Here is a 25022-nt window from a genome sequence, read left to right on the forward strand (position 1 = left end):
ACAAGATGTCCAGGTTGTATCTGGAATATTTTATTCAGTCCTACTTGGAGATTATAATGAAAACAAAATCCAAACATCTGCAATGGAAATTTACTGACTGTAGAGCACGATTCTACCTTTCTTTTCCTACATGAGAGCCTTTAAAGGACAGCCTTTCATTACACAAGGGCTCTTAATGATTTAATTAAGCCTGATATTGACTTGGCTGAAACACATCCCTGGACTGAAATGGAAATAAAAAACAACAGCATCTGTATGGCACATTTATCATCAAATATTTTAACACCATCAATCTGATCCATCATGGCCTAAAAAATCAACTAGAAGGACAAGATGCACTCAAACATAACGTGTAGAACATTGCAAAACAAAATAAAGTGCGAGATATTGTCTTACGCAATTATTCTGCTTCACCACTCCTACTTGAAGTCAAGAAAAAACATCTTCAGTTTAAACCATTTACTCTATGCACTATAATTGATCAAATAATGAGAAATCCTGTCACAAAACTAGACTTGTTTTCTCTAATACTTGTAAACAACTATGCATTTTTCTTTCAACAACCTTCCCTTCCCACCTTCCTTCCAAATCTTCCCTCACAAAAGCCAAAAAACTAAGGAAGAAAGAGGCAGATAGAAAAAAGACAAAAAGGACCATAACAAAACACTAATTATGCTAACAGTCTCCAGGAAGCAAAAAATAATGGAAAGACAGTCCTATCAGGTAACATCTGAGTAGCCAATTAGCGACAGATTAAAGTCTAGGGTGTAGGAGAGAGGCTCAAAGTCTCAAAATAGTTCAGAAATTGGTGCCAAGCTTTAAAAAAACCTGATGGTGCTCAGTGTGTTCCTAATTTTCTCTACCTTAAGAATCTCTGATCACCGTCATCCCTCAACTCCTTCACAACAAACTGTCTTATTTGATTGCTCCTTTCCCCACCTGCCAGTGGATCATCAACTTCCTAAGAGAAGGCAATCTGTGCGGATTTGTCAGACTGCTTATCTGTGAAAACCGGTGTATAACAACGACCTCCAGTGACCCCACTGTCATACTGCTCACGTTTGCCGATGAAACCACCCTGGTGGGCCTTATCAGCAGCGAAGATGAGTTCAGGTACAGAACAGAAGTGGATCGTCTGGCGGCATGGTATATTAACACGCTTCAGCTCAACAGTCTCAAAACCCTGGAAATGACTTTTGGGGAAAAAAAACAAAACTCATCCCCTTAGAAACTGACAAGATCATAGTAGGTATGGAGGTATGGATCTTTCACGATTCTGGGAATAACCATCTCTAACACCCTCAAATGGGATGCAAATGTTATCAGCATCACAGAGAAAGCTCACCAGATTGTATTTCCTGCATCGACTGAAAGATCTCAATGTTGCCAATGTTTGGTTTGGCAACACGTCTGTCCATTTCAGAAGTAAATTACACTGCATTTTCCGCCGTGCAGTCATTGGCTGCCATTTGCTTTCTATTGAAGACCTGTATAAACTCAGACTATAGATGTGAGCAGAAAGATTGTCAATGACTCCTCTCATCCAGGACACCATCTGTTTCAAAACCTTGCCTCGGGGACACACTACCAGTCAATCAAAACCAAAACCACCAGGCATCTGACCAGCTTCTTCCCCATGGCCATTACCCTGTTAAACCAAACACATGAATATGGGATGTAGTGTGTATATGATTGGGGCCTGTGCAGGTCCTTTGTGTGACGTCAACATGTATCAATGAATTGTTTCTATGTTTTTGTACCAAGACACAAGATCAAATTCCTAGTACAGTACACGAAATGCACTTGGCAAATAAAGTGATTCTGATTCAGATCCACAAGAAATGTGGGAGGAGCTGCTCGCTTCCAATTGAAGCCGATAAGGTGCCTTGCAAACAGCGGTGCAAAAGCAAGGCTGCCAGATTATAGTATTGACGGTGGGAGGTTAACAGGCAGTGCACCAAGAACAGCAATAAAAGGAGTGGGTTTGGTTTCAAGATGAGTAACATGAGAGAAGGCATTAAAAATGAAAGAAATAATGAATACATCTTAGATATTAAACAAATGCCATCAGGTGAGAGTTCAAGAAGAGAATCTGTGTCAGTTCGGGGAGGAGGTGAAGGGAAGTGGGTAAACTGGGTATGTACTGCAAGTGCCTTGTAGTGCAAAGGGAGATTGGGGTAGATTAAATTTCTTTCTAAGCTGTTAAATTACATTCAAATGTTATTTTGCAACAACTTGAATTGTCACAAGTCCTCTTCTGTGCCTGTTAAGAAATATCTGCTCACTGAGGGAAGGGGGAAACAAGTGGTTAGTATTAAGAGGGGAATGCAAGGAGAGAGATAGAGAGCCAAACCGCTTCCTGAACTGCATCCAAATACAAAGGGCATGCTACACCGTGGGGTTCTTGATGAACTGAGAAATAATCAGGGGCAGGGAAGAGCACAGCAAGGCCAATGATTGAGCTGGTTGCCAATACTAAAACTTCTTCATATTTGCTGCAAGAATAACATTGAAAATTAGACAAAGACATGGCTCCATCTTTTTTTGATCTTGGTAAAAAATCCTTAAAAAATGCATGAGGTTTTATCATTCCAATTGAAGGGTGAAAGTATTTGATTGAGCTTATTAAAAAAAAAGACTTTGGAATAAATATTGGAATGGACCAAAAAGATGGAATAGTCTAGGAGGTACAGTCTTTTAACTGAATTGATTCTACCCAGAACTGACAAGGGAATGGAGGACCACCTGCCGAGACCTTGTTTTGCGAGTTGCAGAAGTGCTGCGAAATTGACTTGGAGGAGATGAGAGTGAGATCTTGAAACTCTGACTCACAGGTAGGAACATTTGGAGTGGGCAATTTTAAACCGTAAGGTGTGGAGTGGGTATTGGGTGGCAGTCTCGTTAATGGGAAAAAGTTCACTCTTACCAAAGTTTCATTTACATGCATTTGTAAATGCACTGTTCAGATTTATTCACACCCCAATCTATCAATCTGCTGCGGCGCTTCTTCTGGCTTTGATGATGGGGCTCAGACTCGCCCCAGGATGGATTTTTGACCACTCCGTGCAGAACATCTTCACTCTGAGAACTTGAGAACTTCTCAAGCTGAGAGCGGGCAATTTTTGTTCATGCTGAAAGTGAAAGCTGTGAGACCACACAGGTACACTAGTGCTTCTAAAGGCTGTAGACTTCAATGTGTGCTTTGGGTTGTTGCACTGTTAAAAAAAGTCTATTTGCAGCCAAGCTTGAGCTGTGTGCCAGAAGTCAAAAAAGAGATGACAAGCTTTGAAATCCTACTACCCTTCACTTACAGTATTTCTGGGAATACATTTACTATTTACATTTACTACCAGTAGTTATTATAGTGAAAACTTATTTTGTTTCATAAAAGACATAAAAGCAGGATTGAGTGACAACTCAGTCTTTGATGGATAATAGTGTCTGGAGCTCTTTAATATCTATAAGAACAACAAAAAATATGTAAAAAAAAGTTTATAGATTTCAAATAACGGGCACAAAGTATATCAGTAGGTCATTCCCATTGCATTCTTCCCTCATATCCCAACTTCCCCACAGTTGCAGGTGGGATATTCGGCACCTGCCAGATATTTTAGAGCTGTCATCAGAGTTGTGGAGGCTGATAACCTTTTGCCAGAAATGGTCAGATAAGTCTGACTCTTCCCTTCTGATAAGCAGAACTGACTGGGCTGCTTCAGTGTGAAGCCTCGTTTATGACCCAATGGCTCAGAGAGAGATGACCTCCAGAAGCTTCAATAAACATCCAGAGGCTTCAAGAAACTAGCAGTCTGAGCAAAACACTGACAGAGAATTACATTTACAGCGCAACTTTCGATATTTTGACAGGGTATGAAAGAATTTGAGCGCTGAAGATTTAGAAACATATGTCATATTTTACAGAAGTAGTACTGATATATTTCTTCACATTTTAATTTATAAATGTTGAAAGGCCCACATTTACTTTGTTAAATCAGCATTTAATTACACTTTGCGAATATATTTCAAGGCAGCTACATAAATTAACAGAATTTAAATCATTCCGAGCTGTGAAGCCACAAGCGGCTCGCGACATCCACGCCGAAATACTTCCAATTTCAAACCTTTTCAAAGCCACAATACTTTCAAGTGCTCACGTATGCCTCTGGCTTTGGCAGTTTGGAGGAAAACCCAAACCTCTAAAATCCATCAGCATTTTTTCATTCCAACACTGAAGTCTGTGGGTCACTGCTGAACAGTTTGGCAGGATGCTTCAAATTAGCTTAGCAACTTTATAAGCACCCTGCAATTAACCACTGCATTTTAATTGAGGCACGTTTTTTTTCATTGTACATCAGTGCATAAAATCAATTAAACATTCACTGAATTGCAATCCAAGTCACTTAAAAGAAATGCCAGCGCGGCCACGTTCAAAGCCTAATTTGCCTAAAGACCGCCATTAAATCCGCCATGCCCTTGTAATGCTGGGTGCATTAGGTGGTCATGCATTAAGGGCACGAACGGTATCACTTATCTGTCTCACAGTGCATGACATCAGTGGTGCAAGGAGATGCTGAATATCGTGTTTCATCTCCAGCACAGAGAGAGCCTTTGTCTCACCGCGACGCTCATTCAGATGGCTCTTCTTGGCTCCCTTGGAGAGAGCGGCAGCACTGCTCCACACTGGTGGCGCTCTAGCTCTTTGATTTCCCCTGCTGTTAGTCGGATTCGGGCAGCAACGCCTGCATTCTCAGGACACCGCGCCGCGGCTCCAGGTCAAGACGAAAACCCGTCATGCAATAACCGGTTCAAAGCCAGGAACAGGGCACATATCCCTTATAAAGAAAGTTGAAGACGTTCTTTTAGGACACAAAGAGGCATGCATGTGACTGCTGTTGAGCAAAGTTCTAGGCGTCCACGGCGCATTTTTTATCAGGTTGAGGTTTTTGTCCTCATTGGTGTAGCATGTCAGCAATTCTCTGTTCAGCATTGAAATGCTAATATTTGTTTTGAAGTTTCTGCCCAAAGCAGCATGGCTTGCTAGCGCTTCAAATTCATTTATAAAAATGAGTATCTATAAACACAGAAGTTTTCTTTTCCTCAGTGTTTCAGATTTTTTCCAGTTGTCCGTCTTAATTCCTGAGTTACGAGACCCTGAATTGTGAAAGACAGAGTTACTCTAAAGGAGGTATTTTGTGGAGAGAGGCATTTTTAGGTTTCTAGAATGTTCCCAGTTGCAAAAATCGGCATTTTTATAAGAAAACAAAACAAAATTTCTCTGTTTTCATTCTATTGCAAGCAAAAGGGGGCATCGATCGTCGCGGGACTTCTGCAGCTATTAATTAAAGACGCCAAGCAGATTAAGCAGGTATTTAAGTACCTCTGAGTCATAATAATGTCATGATTAATGACTGTTGAAAACAGAAGGCTTGGAGTGGCTGATAAGTGCAGCTGAGGTAAGATGACGTGTAAGGAGTTTAGTTAGGATGTGTCACTATATGGGGAAACAACTACCCGCATTTGGGAAAGAAGTTCCTCTCCCTTGACTGGGCAGGACAGAGGGAAGGAGGGCTTCCTCCATCACTCTTTCCATCTGGCCCAGTGTGGGAAAGCGTCTCCGCTGTCAGACCTGGGCATGCAAACACAGAGCAGGAAATTAAATCTCCCGACTTCAAGGACGAAGTCCAGACATCAAAAGCCGCGTCTCCCTCGCTCTGCTGAAATCCAGCCTGCGAGCGAGAGAGGAGGAGGCAGAGCCATCTATCACCGGCAAGGCCCTCTGTGACCGCAGGGAGCAGCTCTGACAGGCAGCCCCTCCCGACCCGTCTGCCTGCACAAGCGGCGCGCTCCGGCGGTGACACTGCCGACCGAACTCGGGGAAGAGCCGCCACGCCTGCGACACGCAGCAGCTGACAGCAACGGGGAAAGGGGATGCCTCTGAGCACAGAGGCGCAGAACATCTCATTCACATTCCAGATCACTGCCAGAGTCTAAAGCGATACAACGTACAAGAGCAAAAAACACCCAACAGCCAATGCAACAAAACCACTGAATGTGTCTAAAAAAATAAAACACAACACTCACTCACACTAGCTCCCAGGCTAGTTAAGTGTTTTAATGCATATAAAATAGTGTAACTTATGCATATGTATTTGAAGAAAAATTCTAGGAGGCAGACAAAACACAATGCAGAGACTGATTTGGGTCAAGCACTACTAGGTGATTTAGTCTTGGAATAAATTCAAAATTATGCCAATTGAGAGGTACAGTACAAGCCTGGTATTTGAAGGTGAATCTCCACTAACTAAAATTAAAAGGTTTCTGTCAAATGGAATGAGAATTAGATAATAATCTATTAGTCAGGTACAGTGCCTTTGCAAAAGTATGTAATTTTTACATTTTTTCACACAGTTAAAACAAAAAAGAAGTAAATACTTCATATGAAAGAATAATGCAAAAATCATGATTTCATACGATTGCTCCGGCAAGTCTTAATTAATTCAGGAGGACAAAATCCCCTTTACAAGCCACACATATAGTTGTGTGTAATAATACCTGATCTCATTCATTTCAGAATATAAACACCTATTTCGGTGAGATTCCTTGGTCAGGCAGTACATTTCAAGCAAAGACTCAACTATGAAGACTAAGGAGCTTTCAAAGCAAAGTCAGAAATAAAGACTTTGAAAAGCACAGAGCAGAAAACGGATACCAAAAATGCTCTTAATATCCATGTGGCAATCGTCAAGAAATGGAGGGTACCACCCAGACACTGCCTAGATCAGCCTAAATCTCTTAGTGACTGCTTTGGATACCGACTCTGGATGCCTAGCCCTTTTGGAATCGTTCGCCTTCTCCATTGTCCTCGAGACCGACCTGCACAGGGTTCTCCTTTCAGTCTCGTAACAACGGGCAAGAAACTGGAGAGGGACAGCTGCAACTGTGAGTCCAACGATAACTTGGAAAGAGCTGGAGTACAATGGCTGAGATGAGTAATGAGTAATAAAATATTGATGAGCCCATTAAGTGGCAAATGCATTTCAAATCCCACATCTAGTTTGCAAGAAAACATTTAAGTGATACAGTGATCGTGTGGCAAAAGGTTGCGAGGTCAGGCAAGATGGAATTAAAACTTTCTGGTGTAATTACAAAGTTTTATATCTGGTGCAAAACCAATACAGCACATCATCCAGCCAACACCCTCCCTACAATTAGGCATCACCTAGAGGGAGGCTTCTCCTCAGCAGGGCATGGAAAGCTTGCTGGGAGTGAAGGAAATATAAAAGGAGCAAAGCACAGGCAAATACTAGTGGATATACTAGTGAAACATGATTCAGTGTGCTCAACGCTTAAATCTAGGGCAAAAATTCACCTGGATTTCAAAGTGAACGTTCTTGAGTTGCCCAGTCAAAGTCCTCACCCGGATCCTTTTGAGGAACTGTGGAAAGACTTCAATATTGCTGTTTGAGAGAGGTTGACCAATTAGTCAAGAAGAATGGGCAACAGGTGCACAGGTGCTAGAGCCTTATCTAAAAAGCCTTTTAGCTGTAATGGGTGTCCACGGGTCTGAATGCTTACGCGATCAACATCTTTCAGTTTTTTTCTTTTGTTTTTGCTGACATTTACTGCAACCTATCTTTAGACGTGATCACGTTTTGGATAAAACATTAAGTTTAAAAAACCGCACATGCATCATTTCACAATTTCACAAAATAAGACACCATCAGAAGGGTCTGAATACTTTCGAACTGCAGTATATTGTAATTGGAATGTGGTCCTAAGTTTCTTTTCATTCCAGGCCATAAAAGTAAAGTACAAGAGTCAATGAAACGCAGTGCAGGTTTTAACAAGATTTATGACATCATAAAAAACATAAATCATGATGCATTTTTGCAAGGCCTAAGTTGTAACTTTCATAAACCTGACTTGTGCAATGTTAAAGGATTATTTTTGAGACCTTATTATTAAAAAGACACCTTCATGTTTATATCATTTTAACTTTGTAGTTAATGAGTAATTAGGTTTTTGTAAGTATGAGTAAATTCTTCCAGGTTTATTTATATTTCAGTTAATATTTCCAATTGGAACCACAACACAAGTTGTACATTGTTACTAAAAGGTATAGTAATATCTCTGTTATTTAATAAAGTGCTGCTGAAAACATTACTTTAGTATTCCATGTTTCAAAAATATAACAATAGTATTTAAACAAATATTATAAACACCATAGCTGTAAGTGTACATTTTTCAATGTTTTAATTTCTTCCATTCCCAATCATACTGCTCTGATTTATTTAGCTGAAACTGATTTAAAAAATGACAAGTTCAACACCAGAACTATTAGTAATACAGTAGGAATACAAGTTGTGTCTTGCCCTCTTTAGAACCAAAGAGCTATGCTGCCACACCTAGGACTGTAGACATCTGTGAGTCAAACTTTGGCAATGCTGTGGGTACGGATTAAAAATGGTGCAACCTGACAAAGCCTTACGCAAGGTGCAATAGTTCTCATAAAGGGGTTGAGTGGCTCAATTTACCTGTGTGCACGCAGAAAATTACAAACTCACTGGGAGAAAGTATATCTTATTTCCTCACAAAGCAGCTCTGCCCTGGCTTTCTTGAATTTGCCTCTTTTGTCATCACACTGTTGGGATTTGATTTAAGTATTATCTTTTTTAAGTCCTGTCAGCTCAGCATTAAATTCTAAAAAAGGCTTCCAAAATAGAGAGAAAGCCCAGCAACACTTTGTCAGAGCCTTATCTAAAAAACAAACCTAAGATACAGTATAAAACATTAAGATGGAAAATTGTCTTTTATTAAGAGCAATCAGCATTGCTGGTTATATAATCATATGCTTCTAAAAAGAGGTCTTTTAAAACTTATTTAAACACCAGACATATTCTGTACACAATGTGACATGTGTCTGTTTGCCTCATTTAATATCTGCAAGACACGGGATTTGCAACTTCTAATTCTGGAAAAAAAATTAATTGATTACTTTGCATAACAGGTAAGTTGCAGAAAACAGTATTAAATTAATATCTATCATCACTCGAGGCTATGGTCAAGTTAGGGAATGGCATTCTTTGAAAAATGGAATCTGTTACTACATAAAGACCCGCCTTTTACAGATTTTATGACAACATGTTAAATCCAACAGTGACATTACTACCCTTATCCAAACAGCTCATCCAGGTCTGAGCTTTCACAAGGCCTCGCCATGGAATCTCCATGTCTGGACCTGCTGAACTCAGGGTAAGAAGAGGCTTCAAACAGGAAACGGTAGGACTGGATACTTTCTCAGGGTAGCTGGAGTTTGACTCCTCTCTTCGAGTGGCAGGTAAAGGGTTAAGAGAGTCTTACCGGACACACTGAGCTGCTCATGCTGTAGTGCAAAAAGGCACCTCCAGTCAGCTTGCACGGAATGACACTGTATCTTAGACACGCTTTAAAAATAAACTTATACAAACAAAGCACTGCATAGCGAACAGTTCCCTTTTACTCTGCATGGAGGAGCTCCTCAATTCTTTATCACACTGACATCCCACCTCTGGGGTTACTGCCCTGCATTACTGAGCTTTGTTACACTGCGACAGGTGGAGGCTGCATAAGCTAATAGCAGCCTCTTAATCAAGGTGACACGAATGCAACCTGAACTAGATGGAGATGCCTTGAGATCTAAAGGAAATGGATAGTTTGGCTCCGGGGTCTGAGGTGCGATGCTTTAATGCATCGCAACCGCATTAGACGGGCAGGCCCAGACACTTTGATTTCATTGCCCACTGCTGATTTCCAATAATTTCCTCTGAAATCTGCTTTCAGCTTCCCCCACCTTCCCCGGCTTTCCTGTAGTCTCCGATATTCACTCGGCAAACAGAACAGTGGAATTGCAACACTGAACAGTCAGGGGACGACCAGCCAAAGGTCTGGCGTGCCGCTTGCTGTATGGTCTTATGTTACTTCATCTATCAAGGCTTCCGAGCTTTGTCTAGAGTGACAAGTAAAACACAACTGTCTGCACGTTCACGTCTACAGCTCACTTAGCAACTGCAAATAAAGACAAAAAAAAAGACGCCAATATTTTTTTTACCCCCCCCCGCTTACAAACATTTCACAACAAGCTCCTCCCTTGCGGTCTCCTAGCTACCACCAGGTTACTAAAGGTTAAGATAGGTTTTTGTTCTTCTGTACAAGTCAGTCACATTCACACTGTAAAAAGAGAAGCAATCTACTTATTTAGAATAAAAGAGATCTAACTGATAATCACTTTTTTGGCAGGGACTAGGGTTGCAAGGACATTGATTTCTAAAACGACACTTCCCAACTCCCGGACGACTGTAAGCAAGGACTGAGCTCCACTGGGAGCTCCCATAGAAATTTACATAGAGCTAGAATTTCTGTGCCAAGTCATCACAAAAAGTAGAAACTTTTTTTTATTACTATATCACCGAAATAGAAATCAATTCGTATTTACATTGACAGCAACATTACCAGCTCATAGCCTAATTCTGACAGGCTCAGATGCAAAATAAAGTTAGGCCTGATCGGTACAAGGTTTAAAGACCTTTAAGCTGCTCTATGTAGACTTAGTGGAACAGTAGGCGTCACTCTTCCCTCTGGACCAAAATCTCCAAACCAATGAGCCAGTATGGCAACATGGGATACTGTGCTATAGGAGGCATTCTTCCAAATCAAGGGCCTGACTACCTGACTAGTAGGCTGTGTTAATGCTTGTATCCTGGTTTAATTCCCTTGTGGGTTTGTAGAATCTTGACTATCTGAAGTTTCTCCTTCCATTCCTCTCAGCTGGTGAAACAATTCCTCACTTCTCTAGCTTAATGCTCTGTGGTGGGACTGCCTGTGCTCAATAGCTGGGGTTGTTGCCGGGGGCACCTCAGTGGTGGATGAAGTAAGTCCCCTTCTGTATGTAAAGTACTTCGGCATCCTTTGGAATGAAAAGTGCTACAGTGCTTAAATGCAGATTATAATTATTATCAAGGCTGTCCTTGGCGCATCACAGCAGTGTTCTGGGAAGGTATGATCTGACAAAAACAATTGAACGATGTCACTTGCTAACTATTCATGGCTTCCTGAACTTCAGGTTCTGTTACACAAGCCAGAAGGAGCTCCAGACTCTTCGGGATGGATGTAGCTGTCATTTTCCCAAATATCTTTCAGTTCAACCCCCTCATGAGACGAAGAAGAAAACGTAACAATAAATGCAATTCCCTACATTTACAGTATATAGGGCTTCTATCCACAAACGTCATTAGGCATGTTGCCAAATAGAGGGGGACCCACCTCAAGCACTGCTGCCGCAGTGCAGAGTCCACCTGGATGAGACGCAGCTGCCATGATGAGCTACCAGCCTCTGCACTCACCTTCTTCTTCGCCACTACACTGCAGTTCAGGCAGAGAAGTCAGAAAAGGGAAAGTCTGCACAAGCCTTTAGAGAGATTTAGCCAGGACAGTGGGGTTAACGCTCTTCCACTTTTGCAGGTGCCTTGGGATTGAAGGCAGAAGGGTGAGGGTAACCCCTCTTCAGCAGACCGGGGAAAAGAATCAGAGTCCAGGCTACAGAGGTGAAGCGATCATCAGGCCTTTATTTGAGCTGGAGTTAAGGCACCATGCAGCAGCATGAGAGGAAGAAAAGGCTTTTCTCTCCTTTTCCTTTCTCTGCCCATTTCCCCTGGCAGAGCTCCCTTCGTAGCCAGATAACAGAAGGCACAATTCTCATTCCCACACAAGCCCCCTTCTCCAGCAGCTGGATAGCTTTCCTGTCTCCTTTCTGTTCTCAAAAACGTAGTTTGTAGCTGCCTTCAGTCTAGGCATCATGTCAGAATTACAAGGAAAAACAACTTTTTTACAGAAACAAGGTCATTGGTGCTTCACATATTCACTGATTAATACAGAAAGTATAGGCATAAGGTTAACAATTGTTATGATTGCAATAATTTTAAGATTATCATGGTGTTATATAAAAGATTAAAAAAAAAATCCTTCAGGATAATGCCCAAGGAGTCAGGATCTCAGTTTAACGCCTCCCCTAAAGGGCAGCACTTTCTATAGCCCAGTGTCCTGGGTCACAGAAGTGGGGTGTTTTTCTCAGAAATTTTGGTCTAGAGGAGGAGTATCACTTGCAGCAGCAACCTGGTTCTCCTTGTAAATCTCCCATCCTAGTGCTGACCAGGCCCAGCCTTGCTTAGCTTCTGAGATATGAGAATATCAGGCTAGAATGTGGTAGTGTTGTTGCATCTCACCCTTAAAGATAAATGCTTTTTGCTGATAAGTCATTCTGTGTGATAATAGCCTCTCACAGGCTTAATTTTTAGTAATAAGAAATGTTACTCTCCATCATTAGAGCCTACTGCACTGAGGTGCTCTAGCTATAAATCATCTTGAAACAGATTAAAAGAAATTTGCAGGCCAATAAAACGATCTCTTATCAACAACTTTGCAATCTCTTGATAAAAGCAAGTCATCCACATTCAACAGCTGGCACTGTTAACCCTGTAATAAACTTCAGCCGCACTGGTTCCACTCCATTTTTAGTCATTTTAGTTTAGAAATATAGTGATTTTGTAGTGAATATAGCCAGATGGCTCCACACCTACAAGTTAGCATGAAAACCTGCGATTCATTTTGAACTCACATAAGGCAGAAGAGACCACGATGTGTATATTCAGGATTGCAATGACTAACCCTGTAGTCACTTCTCTCAGAGGACCTGATACAAAATTCTCCACCTATCCATCCATAACCTAACTGCTCCTACCTATTCAGGATCACAGAACATAGCCAGAGCCTATCCTAACAAGCAATAGAAAATTCTCAAAGTTCATCATACTCAAAGGCATTGACAAAGTCAACCCAATGGACCTCTGAGTGTACAGTGAAACACAAACCAGAGGGCACGAGGTGAAACTACAGAAAGTCAATTTAAAACCAAGAAAAGGTGGCACTTCTTTCCCCGAAGGTTTCTGGGGTGTATGGACTAAGAGCTACATGGCAATGTGATTGAAGTGATTGAAGCTGAGATATCGTGGCTTCCCTCAAGATCTGTGGATGAATTAACTTCTAACTACCAAACAGGCTAGACAGTCCAAAAGGCCTCCTTTTGCCTGTGAACATTATTTTCTTATGTTTCAACCACACAGCAGGTTAAAGCATGACCTGCAGAATTCCTCAGACAACCACACTGCACATTCCTAGCGCAGAGTTACACTTTACAACACACTGTCTCTTTCATGCTTCGTGACAGCCACAATGTTTCTTCAGTTGTGGCATAAATTAGATTTTTTTTTAAATGGGATCCTGGGAAGAATGTGGTGGTCTAATCTTAGTTCCCACCATGCATGACTGAGCAGTTTGCCAGTCGTTTACCCTTCTAACGTTTTTAAGTCACGTGCACACAGTAAAGAAAATCAAGCAACAAAAGTGCTGCTTTAAATTCCCACGAACCATGAAATTTGAGTCACTTCATAAAGAATAGATGATGATAGCTGGTGCTCACAACAGCAGCAAATACATCTGTAACTGTATATCTGTCACAGACGCTAATGACTGACACAGTGAACACGAGTTAATAAAAAACAGACTTCAACACTTTCTTCTGTATCCTGGCACTGTTAGCCTTTTTGATTGTTTTCCCACACCTGTGTGAACACTGGCAGTGACAATTTAACAATGACAAAGTCCTTTTAATGCCTAGCCTAGGTTATGAAAAATGCCAAGATGACATTTGTGAAGAAGCCAGTTACCATGTTAAAGCGTGAACCTACAGCTGAAATAAATACAATATAGAGAAACAAGCAAAATAATAGCATCTCTCCGTACGAACAGCCTCAGGACTGATGTATGGCATAAAAAACTCAAATGAGCTGCAAGTCAGAGGTATCACACTTAAGCTCATCAGTGAAAAAGCAACCATGACTGCATACTAAGGGTTAAAAATACTGTATGGCTAAAATAAGTACGACTATTTCTTGATTAATTTAAACCTGGTGAGATGCTAAGAAGCTTGACCTTCAGCCCTCTGACTACACACAAATTTAGTTTCCTGTCAATTGTTAAAAAAAAGCACAGCAATACAGAAACCTCTGCACCAGCTCCTTCTTTCCCAGGATTTTTAAACACATGACACGCTTAGATGTGCAGACACCAGTGTTTTCTAGCTGAGCACCAGACAGCACTCCTGTGTTTCAGTGAGCACTACAGGAGGGTACCTTCAGTAATGTGAAATGCCGGTGCGTGATATTTGAATGCTACTTAAGATCTTGACTGTGCATTCTGTTCTGTGCCACAGCCACACAAAGTTAAACAGACACTTTGTCAGTGACCTCAGAGTTTGAGTTCACTGGCCTTGAAGCAAAATCCTATTTTAGTCTTTGCTGTGTCAACTCTGTAAATATTTAGTTTGATCTCTGACTGGGCTCACAGAAGCTCAGTGTAGCCTGATTAGGTTTTATTTTTGCATATAGTATGAATTCATGTAAATGCAGAAAATACTACTTTTCTAGTTTATTTGGCTGACACTTCTATGCAAAGCATCAATCTATCCAGCTGGGTTGGACCTAGACCAATTCTTTTGATGAGTTTTGCTCAAGGGTACAACTGTAGTGTCACACAAGGGATTGGAACCCCACAACCTTTCACTTACAAGGCCAAAACCCTAACCACTGCTGCACACTGCCATCCATAAAAAAAGCATCGAAATTAGCATTACTGAATGGAAAAATTCAAGGGATGACATTGACTTGAAACAATGGATGGAGCAGAAGTCTCAAACTGCGGTTGACACAGAACTGACACCAGAACAGACTAATATTTGTCAACATATGGGGAGTTACTTCCTGTACTGATGTGCAAGATGCGTTCGCAATGCTACCTTTATAGGGGCACCTGCTCACTGCAATCAGACTTACAGATCTTTCAAGATGCCCAGCGATATTAGTACCTGGGCCTAGGTCAGTCCAGGGTGCATTGTAGCAATAAGTAGCACTGCTGAATTCCTGTTGTGAGAGCTCTGAATTGTTCAGATTGCGATCATCCTGCCAGCAGCATTTCCAGAGTGCTCCTTCAATGAGCCAAAACACTACTGCAATGATTACCTGGTCAATCTGCGTGCATTTTCTAAGAAAACTCACGCCATATCTTAACAGGCAAGCCGCCTCACAGGTTTTTCTTATTTCGTACCCAGCAGGCAACGAGGACATAAACAGACACATATCAAAATATCACGCTTAAATAAGTTAGCAATTTAATGTTACGTAATTACTAGTCTGGGGTGAAAATGCATGCTGTTGTTACTACACATAACGTAAAATATTGCAGATCCTAGTGCAATATACTTCCTGCAACCCATAACTTGTGGTAGATCAGTCAATGGCTCAATCACAGTTAGTGTACATCATGCTTTATGCTTTTCTAATATGGAAAATCTGACTCAAACTCACCAAAGTAAGTAAGCCACCAGGCCTGGAAATCACACAACGCGCCTTCAGGATGAACCTCACCCTAAAGCCAAAATGAGCAAAGTATTACATATGAATAGATTCTGATAAATAAGTATTGCCCTTTTTAATTAGTGACATACTAATTACTAACTAAATAAAACAATACAACCACTTTAATGAGATCCACACTTCTGTTTTAAAAGTAAATAATTAATTTAAAAAGAACCACTGGAATCATCCTATAAAACAGTCTTTCATTATTTTTCACACATCTGAACTTTAATGCAATCATGGGCCTTTGCGCTTGTTACTTATTCTGCTTAACGGAAACAGTGCTCAAAAAGAGGCTCATGTTTATTGCACCCTACTGTTCAGGATTTGGCAGACGACAAGCTAAGGCAGCAGCTGCCCTTACCATGACATAGGCGATACTGTTGAAGAAAGCAGCTACAGTCAGACTCAGGATCATCTTCTGCAGGGGAGAGGAAAAATCATGTGAGCCAACCAGTGAGCATCCAGAAAACTCACCCAAAAAATCTGCAGCTGCTCTTGAACCAGCCAGGTGTCCTGGCTCGACAACAGCCAGCCAAACACAAAGCAAGCAGACCAGAGAAAAAGCAGCACGCAGAACTGTAGCATACAGATGTGCAAGACATCCATCTAATTTTTGGCATTGTTTATCCATGGTAACAAATTTTCTCTTACCCAAGAAAACAAATACTTAACATCTGGAAAAAAAAACAATTATGTAACTCAAGGTTCCTACTTTAGGTTCATTTATGCCAATACAAAAGCCAAGTTCACAATCGTGTGCTATGTATGATGTTGGATCAAAATTACTAACCAAGAAATTAATGTGCACTCTTCAGCCTTTCCCGTGAATCATGGCTGGCAGACGAGACTCCCACACACAGCCATTTCTCTTTCAAATCAGCATCTTTATTTCCAACCCAGACAAATGTCTTGGGGCCAAATGATTATGCCACTTGGTGTTTGCTTGAACCCGCTTGATTGTAGGAAAAAAGAGGAGGCCTCTGATTTGTATTGTTCCAAACAATGGCATTATTGTGCTTACAACAGCAAAAATGCACGGGAATAACTCTTGTTTCTGGGGTGAACTTTCACAGACAAAGCTGATATCTAAAGTAACTCTGGCTTCTTGGCTACAGAAGACATTGACGTACTGAAGGGAAGAGGGTGGAGAACAGCCTTCAATCCAGATCCCAGCGAATGATGCAAATTTAAAAAGTAAAATAAATTAAATATGTAAAAATACACTGCCTGTCATTATCAAAATAAGATGGTCTTATAGGTTTTAGTTGCGACTTCCCAGCACCTCCATTAGTTACGAGAATAGGGATTGTCAGGGCACTAGATAGACAATCTATCTAGATAACAACATATCTGCTGCTCCAATCTCTAGGCTCACATATGACTATAACCAAATTACTGAGAGGCACCAGAGACAAGAATGACCGCAATGCAATTCATATTCTGAAATGTGTTTGTACTAGAAGTTGAGGGGGGAAAGTAAATAAGACAAAGGGCTTTCATAGGAATGAAATGTGACATTTACAGTCAAACTGGAAATAAAATAATGAGGTCTTTTTTTACCATCACAGAGAAGTATGCACACTTTTACAAGCTGAAGTAGGCCAGTAGGTCTAGAGATTATTACACAAAGCGACAAAGTTACAGTAACAGTCACAGTTATAACAATAATAATAATAATTCCTTACACTTATATAGTGCTTTTCTGGACACTCCACTCAAAGCGCTTTACAGGTAATGGGGACTCCCTTCCACCACCAACAATGTGCAGCCCCACCTGGATGATGTGACGGCAGACATAGTGCGCCAGAACGCTCACCACACATCAGCTATCAGTGGGGAAGAGAACAGAGTGATGAAGCCAGTTCATAGATGGGAATTGTTAGGAGGCCATAATTGGTAAAGACCAATGGGAAATTTGGCCAGGACACCGGGGTAATACCCCTACTCTTTTCGAGAAACACCCTGAGATTTTTAATGACTACAGAGAGTCAGGACCTCAATTTTACATCTAAAAAAGAAAGGGGCACTGGCTCTGTGGCTAAGGATCTGCACCTGTGGCAGGAAAGTTGCCGGTTCGTATCCTGCAGCCGGCAAAGCAATCCTACTCCATTGGGCCCCTGAGCAAGGCCCTTAACCCCAACTGCTCCAGAGGCACTGTATAAATGGCTGACCCCGTGCTCTGACCCTAAGCTTCTCTCCTTGTCTGTGTGTCTCATGGAGAGCAAGTTGGGGTATGCAAAAAAACAAATTCCTAATACAAGAAGTTGTATATGGCCAATAAAGTGATCTTATCTTATCTTTTTACAGTATAGTGTCCCCATCACTATACTGGGGCATTAGGACCCACACAGACCGCAGGGTGAGCGCCCCCCTACTGTCCGCTCTAACACCTCTTCCAGCAGCAACTTTAGTTTTTCCCAGGAGGTCTCCCATCCAGGTACTGACCAGGCTCACACCTGCTTAGCCTCAGTGGGCTGCCAGTTGTGAGCTGCAGGGTGATATGGCTGCTGTATCTTATATTTGTTTGCCAGGTTAGATGTAATACTACATTTGCCTCTGTGAAAATCCTGAATTAAATACCTGCCTGACTCTGAAAAAAAGGAGTGGTAAAGGAGTGACCACTAGCATTACCTAAAGGATTGTGGGAGAACGGATCAAGCTACCGATACTTGTTGAAGGCGACAAACCAGCTTCTTCATGAAACAGGAAACACTTTTAACAACATGGCTGGGTAGCTTATTCAATACTCCCACGATCCTTAATGTGAAGACGTCTTCTCGTCTTCTCACCTTTAAATGCACTTCCATGTAGATCAGTTACTACCTAACAAACAGGCCAGATGAACTCATCTCATCTGTAACCTTTCTTCTGTTCTTACAAGGAATCCTTTCAGACACAACAACATTTCACACACTTCATACTTCAAATAACCAAACAAACAGCTACATACATATGTGGACAGAAACTGACATAAAAAGTAAAATGAAAAACAGTAAATGCATCTGAAAAATATCAGATGACTTCTTCCTGTATGTAAAAGGCTGACATTTTGTAGCCTCCATGGTTTATAAAAGGTCATCCCAACTTTTACACTGGGAAATTCCTCTCACTCTCTTTCAGTACGAATGAAGTTTCCTTCTTGATTTCATCGTTTTTTTAAAAAAACCTCTGGTAATACAGATCTCTAACAAAGAAAAAAATAGCAATCACCATTTCGTACATATCCTAATCATGATCACTACAAGGGTCACATTTACTTTTGACTAAACCCTGAGGTTAATGCTATTTTCTTTTTGTTGTTTTCTACATATGCATGAAAAAGCACAATGATTCGCACTGTTTAGTGTCAACCTGTTATCTGCTGTTATCAGCAGGGACCTTTGAGACATTAACTGCAGAAAAGGTCACCACAGACTTGTCACCATATCAAACCAGCTCAAGCACAATGTCTTTCCTAATCAAATTATACTGCAGAACGTTCCTGAATTTCATGAGATTAATACTGCAGGTGTAACATTTATTTGCATGTAAATTTTTCTTTACAAATTCAAATCAAAGTGCTTTGCATACAAAATACAATTGCAAAATATTTTAAATATAAAAGTAAAAAATAACAGAATACCAATAAAAATTTAAAATATAAAGATTACAAAAACTGACAGAGAAGATATAAATTCTGATTTGAAAACAATAATGGATTTGAAAACTTCCAAATACAGAGCCAATGTTAATTAAATGCATTTTGGCATTCTCAATATGTTATATATCTTTCATTAAGAAATGTGATTTCTGAATTTTTATGGGTGAATCAGCAGTATATGGTAATATTTGCCATGTTTGCGTGGTAATTAAAAAATAACTGAATGTCATCACCGTTCTTCAGGTGTTAATTTGCTCCTGGAAAAGGATGGTTCTAATTAATGTATGCATGTATCACTAGTCTTGAAACAGCACTCTGTGGACGTTTTTCAATGAAAAATAAAATAGTGGCGTTTCTGGGAACAGCAACTGCAGATGCAAATGTAAATGTCGACATTGGGGAACCCCTGCAGAGACAGAACACAGGACTGGGCAGTATTTTTTTTTAGATTTTAATTCCAGATGATAATTGGAAATCTGGTTAGTGCACCTTTCATTGACCTCAGACCAATTCTGCAATGTGTATCTTGAAACTAGAGTAGCGTCTCTTCTGTTGTCACTTCAGAAGGCGAAAAGTGTCTTATGGGGACTCAGTCAATCTACCACATCCACCTCTATCACATCAGGATATGGCAGCAGTGATAAAGGGCTTGGCCTTCCTTATACAGTATACAGTGCCTAGAAGCTGTGGGTGAATCTATATTTTTGAACATTTTAAACCTCAAAGGTAATAAAATCTTCATGCAAGTCTTAATAAAAGATGAAGATAACCGTTAACACAAGGACATCAGACGTACTTGGATTAACAAAATGTCCCAACAGTAAATATGCTTGTGTGAATAAATTTGTGTGAACTCCTAGATTCGGTAACTGGTGGCACCTCCTTCACCAGCAATGACTTCTACTTGAAATTTCCTGTTACTGTTAGTCTGTCTCTCTGGCTTTCATTAATTTTTCCTTATGGAACTACCTCAAACGAATGGTGTTTGAAGGTTTCCTGCACGAACAACTCACTGAAAGCCCTTTCATTACATTTCAATTGGGTTTAGTTTTGAACTTTGACTTGGCTGACGCAAAATGTGAAATTCCTCCACCTTCAGCCACTTGTTGTAGATCTGATTGTATGTTTCGGATCATGATCTTACTGCAAGACTCACTTCAGCTGGTGAATTGATGGTCTGACATTCTGCTCAAGAATTCTGATGATTTCTGGTACAAAAAGAACAAAAGAAAGGTTCTTTTTAGAGAGCAATGGCGATCCTAACATGAATTCCCATTCAGTCTTTACCCTAAGGTTGAGGCATGAACACTGACATTAGCGAGATCATTAGATGTTACTCTGGAGCTCTTGGTGACCTTTGTGCCCTTTGTCTTTGGAAAAAGTCACTGTTGTCTTGAATATTTTCCATTTTATCTGTATGTGGCATGAAGTGTTTCCACTAACCTGTCTGGTGAAGACCCAACTCGCAAACCTTCTGACCATTATAGTCCCTTGCAAAAGAAATGCTGGATTCTTGCACAGTATTCACATGTTTTTTTGCCATTAAGGTGATGTTATTTGAGTGGTTCACTGCCTGAACAGCTCTCTTCAAGTCTTGCCATTACAAATTTAGGTTTTATTTGATTAAAAAAGGGTTCCATGGAAAGAAAGTGTAATTCATATTATTAGATTGAGGGTTCACAACCTTTTATGGCACTGCAGGTATCCCACTTAATCAGGAGCCGCACCAACATATCAGAAGCCAGTTTTATGCTGTTTTATTGCTGAATTTAGAGACCCCAGGTATCCATAAACTGTACTCAAAATGCCTAAATACCATGCAAATCCAAACATAAGCAGGAAGGGGATCCACTCTCTAAACGTTCAGATGATTTGCGATGCATCATATAACATCTGGGATGAATCCAATGCACAAAATTCCTGGTGTTTCTGGAATTTTCAGGGACATACTCCAAATGGCATATTGATTTGTAAATGTTAAAACAATATCCAAACATTTCAAGGTAATTGCTATTATTAATTAAATGTATGCCCCTATTTTACTTTACTAACCTTCAGGAATGTCATCTATACTGCTGAAATGATACACTGATTTTGTCAATGTAATATTACTTACTGTATTGGAAGATTCTTACTATGAATATTACATAGCATGAACTATAGCTATGTACATTGTGATCTCCCCTGTAGGGTTTTTACAGACAGGAGTATATAGTTATACCCTCCCACTGAAAAGGGCTACCAGATCTAACTGAACATTTGATTTTTATATTGCAGCTAAAGCAGCACGTTGGTGTGCCAACTAGTGCTACTGACTCACAGCACTTAGTACTAGGGTTTGATTCTGTATATTCTGTATGGATGTTCTCCTTATATTCCCTATTAAAAAAACATTCTGAAGTATTACATAAATTTAATTCAAATATTGAATATATGAATCCTGACATATAAAAAGTAGTTGCATACAAAGCAGTTAACATTTTAATGTAGGAGAGGGAGGGCGGTTGTGTTGTGCTGTATTCACAGCTTACTGCTAGGTGTACTGGTTTCTTCCCACCTTCCAATGTCATACCAGCTAGGTCAGGTGGTGTGTCTGTGATGGACTGGCTTACTCTGATGTCCAGGGTCTTACTCTTGTGGGACGGGCTCCAGGCTACTGCAACCCCTTACTAGAAATACGCAGCTTTATCACAAAGGATAGATGGAATATATACCCGAATCAATGCTTCCACCCCCTCTCCTATCTTACACTTGTAGTTCAAGCTGGATAAGCCTGTCTATTTTGCAAATACATTTTTACAACAGGGGAACCAGTAAAGGTTAATTCCACACAGAAAACTGAGGGCTAAAGAAGACTCTACAGCTGAAATATTGTTCTCCTTTCTATTTTGCAGCGTTAACCTTTGCATGGTCCTTTGTTGCCAACACATGCTGACGCAGCTCCCCACGCAACATTTTTTACAATTCTAACAATAAACAGTTTGTTTAGAGGTAACTGTGGACTTGATCTATTTTTAAAACGTATTTTTAAGGTTCCTTAGTCCACACAGGTTTGGCTAAGTAGTCCGTAGCTACTTCTAAGACTGGCATTCTATCATGGCGATTCGGCTGAGCAAACAAAGAGTGTAATGAATGTTACCTGCAAGAATCAAGCATTTGTTTTCTGAACAAATGCTCTGTAATGAACTTTTCCCTTTATTTCCATAACACTATCAAACTGCAGATGATCAGAATCTAATTGAAAATCCCTTGCTACTAAAACTGTGACTTCCATATTACATTTACTACAATAACTCTACTTTAAAATCCTAATCCAACCCTATTTTGTTAATTCCCACCTCTGAGTCTCAACAGTCTTAAGGAGAGAGTTTTTACAAATCTGATGCACAGCACCAGAACTTATAGTTAATTTAGGAATGCACAGCAGAACAGATTTGGTTAAGTGCAGGGCAGAAGAGAAGGCTTAAAGCAGTTCTGTCAGGTACACTGGTGTTAGCTGGGATGGAGCTAGCTGGAGTTAGGCCATTCAAGACCTAATGTGATGCCACTAGGGGCTGTATAGTGGATGGGTGTTATTTTCATATGATTTTTTAATGCTTCTGACTGCCCCAAGATGGCCAGGGAAAGAAACCGTCACACAAAATGGCGGCATGACGTAATGCCTGGAAAAGGGCACAGGTGAGCACCCTGCTCCAGACAATATAAGCCGACTGCGAATGTAGAGTGAGGGGTCCGTCCCTAAACAGGAAATGCTGTGAACCTAAGTAGAAGCTGTCTAGCCATAATCACTGCACTGTGTTGTAAATATTAAATATTTATATATTATAATTGTTTAAATACTTGTGGAATACTTAAAAACCACTGAAGACTGAAATGGTGTATGGGGCAACGTTTGAAAAATTAATAACCTAAGTTAAAATTAAAGAGGAAAGGGAGACTGTATGGACTTGAAAGATAAATGATCTTAATATGAGGAAGAAAAACAAAAATGCCAAATAAGGAAATATGGACTAAGAACAGAAAGTGAACTGAATAGTGACGAAAGTCAGAGGAAAACAACTGTGGATGAAGACAAGAAGATGTTTGTGTTTTGAAATATGGTGGTTTATTTTCTTTTTCTTGTTTCTGATAGATTAGCAGATCAAGTAAGACAAGCCAAAATAAATCCCAGCTCATGGACTGAGCATCTATTATATTTTTCTTTGTAATATAAAATATGACACTCTGAATCTAGGTGTGGTTTGTCTTGAGTTCTGTCTTTGACACGACGCGTCTAATGGCCACACCCCTGCTGCGTCATACTTGTAACAATATAGAAACAGAATTTTAAAATCAATACAATATTTAACAGGAAATCAATGCAAAACACTGAAAAGGAGACTTAAGTGATTCTGTAAGTCTCATCCTTTTTAAGAGACGAGGAAGACTTAGTCAGCTCTTTCTCTACAGTAACATGAACTGACTTTGACCCTACACCTGGAACTTTTTGGTGTTGTGCCCAGGAACATTTCTCTGATCAAACTGCAGTCAGACTCCCAGACTTTTGTAATCTTACTTTCCAGATGCCTAATTTTGTTAACCAGTTCCATGGATAAAAAATGCAATGTTCTCAAATGTCAGAAAAACATGTTTTCAGCTCTAGGTCAGGTAAAATATATTCACCTTCACAACCCCTTTGCTTTTTTAAATAATCTTTTAAACACTTAATCTTTAAAGTTTAAAAAAGGTTGGCATTTTTGCTTTTACTGTACAATAACATGATTTAGGACACAGAAATGCTAACAAATAAGAGCACTGCATCACACCGAGAGACAAAAGCTCATAATGGAGCAATATTGTTAAAATTATACAGTCGTAACACATGGCACACAAAGGCTGAAAAAAAAGATTGGGATTGAAAATATGTCTCCAAGTTTGCATAAACATGAAAAGGAGAACCTAGTAACATCACTTCTGTTTAATCACAGTTAATCTAAAATAAATATCGTTTGAACAATTTTTTGGTATTTATAAGACAATCCAAAAGTACAGAAGCAGTTGACACAACGGAGGTGTGCAAACACTAAATATTGTGTCCCCACAATGAGCCCTGTGGCACACTAGTGCCAACATCACTAATAATTTTTATTATAATTATATACCCATCTGATTTGGTATTTTGAACCCCGCAACCTCACACAGGGCAGAATGAGAACATGTAAGCTGACTCCTCCAACCTGCCCCCTTTTGAGCCACTTGTAATTTTACACATCACAAGCTACGCAGTCTCACACTGGAGATTTAGTGCTGACTGGGGGAGAGGCACACCCCTCACTGACAGCAATGCATGCTGGGAGGAGCACCCAGGAGGCCAGAGGGGTCAAAGTCGCTTAGAGTCAGTATAGACAGTAAGCAGCCAACTGTCTATCACCACCTAGGGAATCGCAGCTGGCTAGAGATATACCAGAGCCTGTGATTGTAGAAGAAAACCTGCACTTGGTTGAGAACCTTTACCTCCCTAATGGGGGTTTCTGAAAGAAAGAGAGTAACTTACTGGAACAAACCAAGTACCCGAAAGACAACATTCAAGAAGATATATAGGACATTAAAAAAGACAAACTGCAGAAAGGAAAAGAAAGCAATCTTGTTAGAACTCAACAATGTGTTGCTGAAGGTGGTGGACATTTACATAACATTAATTTTAAAGGGGAACTGCAACGCTATTTATGTATTTTGGAATTAGAAAGAATCGGCATTGACGATGTACAGTACATAGTAAGGTGTAAAACCTCTAATTTACATGACAAATTAGACAATATTTCCAGGCATGTGCAGCCTTATTACATAGCAAACAAGCAGGCCTGTGAATACATCTCTTTTAATCCGATAGAAACATGGCT

At 40.3% G+C, this 25022-nt stretch overlaps 1 protein-coding gene across 4 annotated transcripts in view; it reads right to left on the bottom strand.

Moving 5' to 3' along the window:
- LOC148835847 (uncharacterized) overlaps nucleotides 1–25022 on the bottom strand; it is a 150131-nt gene that overhangs the window by 99035 nt on the left and 26074 nt on the right. For 3 of the 4 annotated variants that reach the window (XM_088913250.1, XM_088913251.1, XM_088913252.1), the window contains 2 exons: nucleotides 15865–15921; nucleotides 15450–15510 (listed from right to left, as the gene is read on the bottom strand). The exons of the other annotated variant lie outside the window; for it this stretch is intronic. In XM_088913250.1, coding sequence (XP_088769376.1) covers nucleotides 15450–15510; nucleotides 15865–15921 — 118 coding nt within the window. The remainder of the gene's footprint in view (nucleotides 1–15449; nucleotides 15511–15864; nucleotides 15922–25022) is intronic. 4 annotated transcript variants of the gene reach the window in all.

Source organism: Atractosteus spatula, chromosome 4, assembly GCF_055471065.1.
Source record: "Atractosteus spatula isolate fAtrSpa1 chromosome 4, fAtrSpa1.hap1, whole genome shotgun sequence".
In the NCBI taxonomy this organism is placed as follows: Eukaryota; Metazoa; Chordata; class Actinopteri; order Semionotiformes; family Lepisosteidae; genus Atractosteus; species Atractosteus spatula.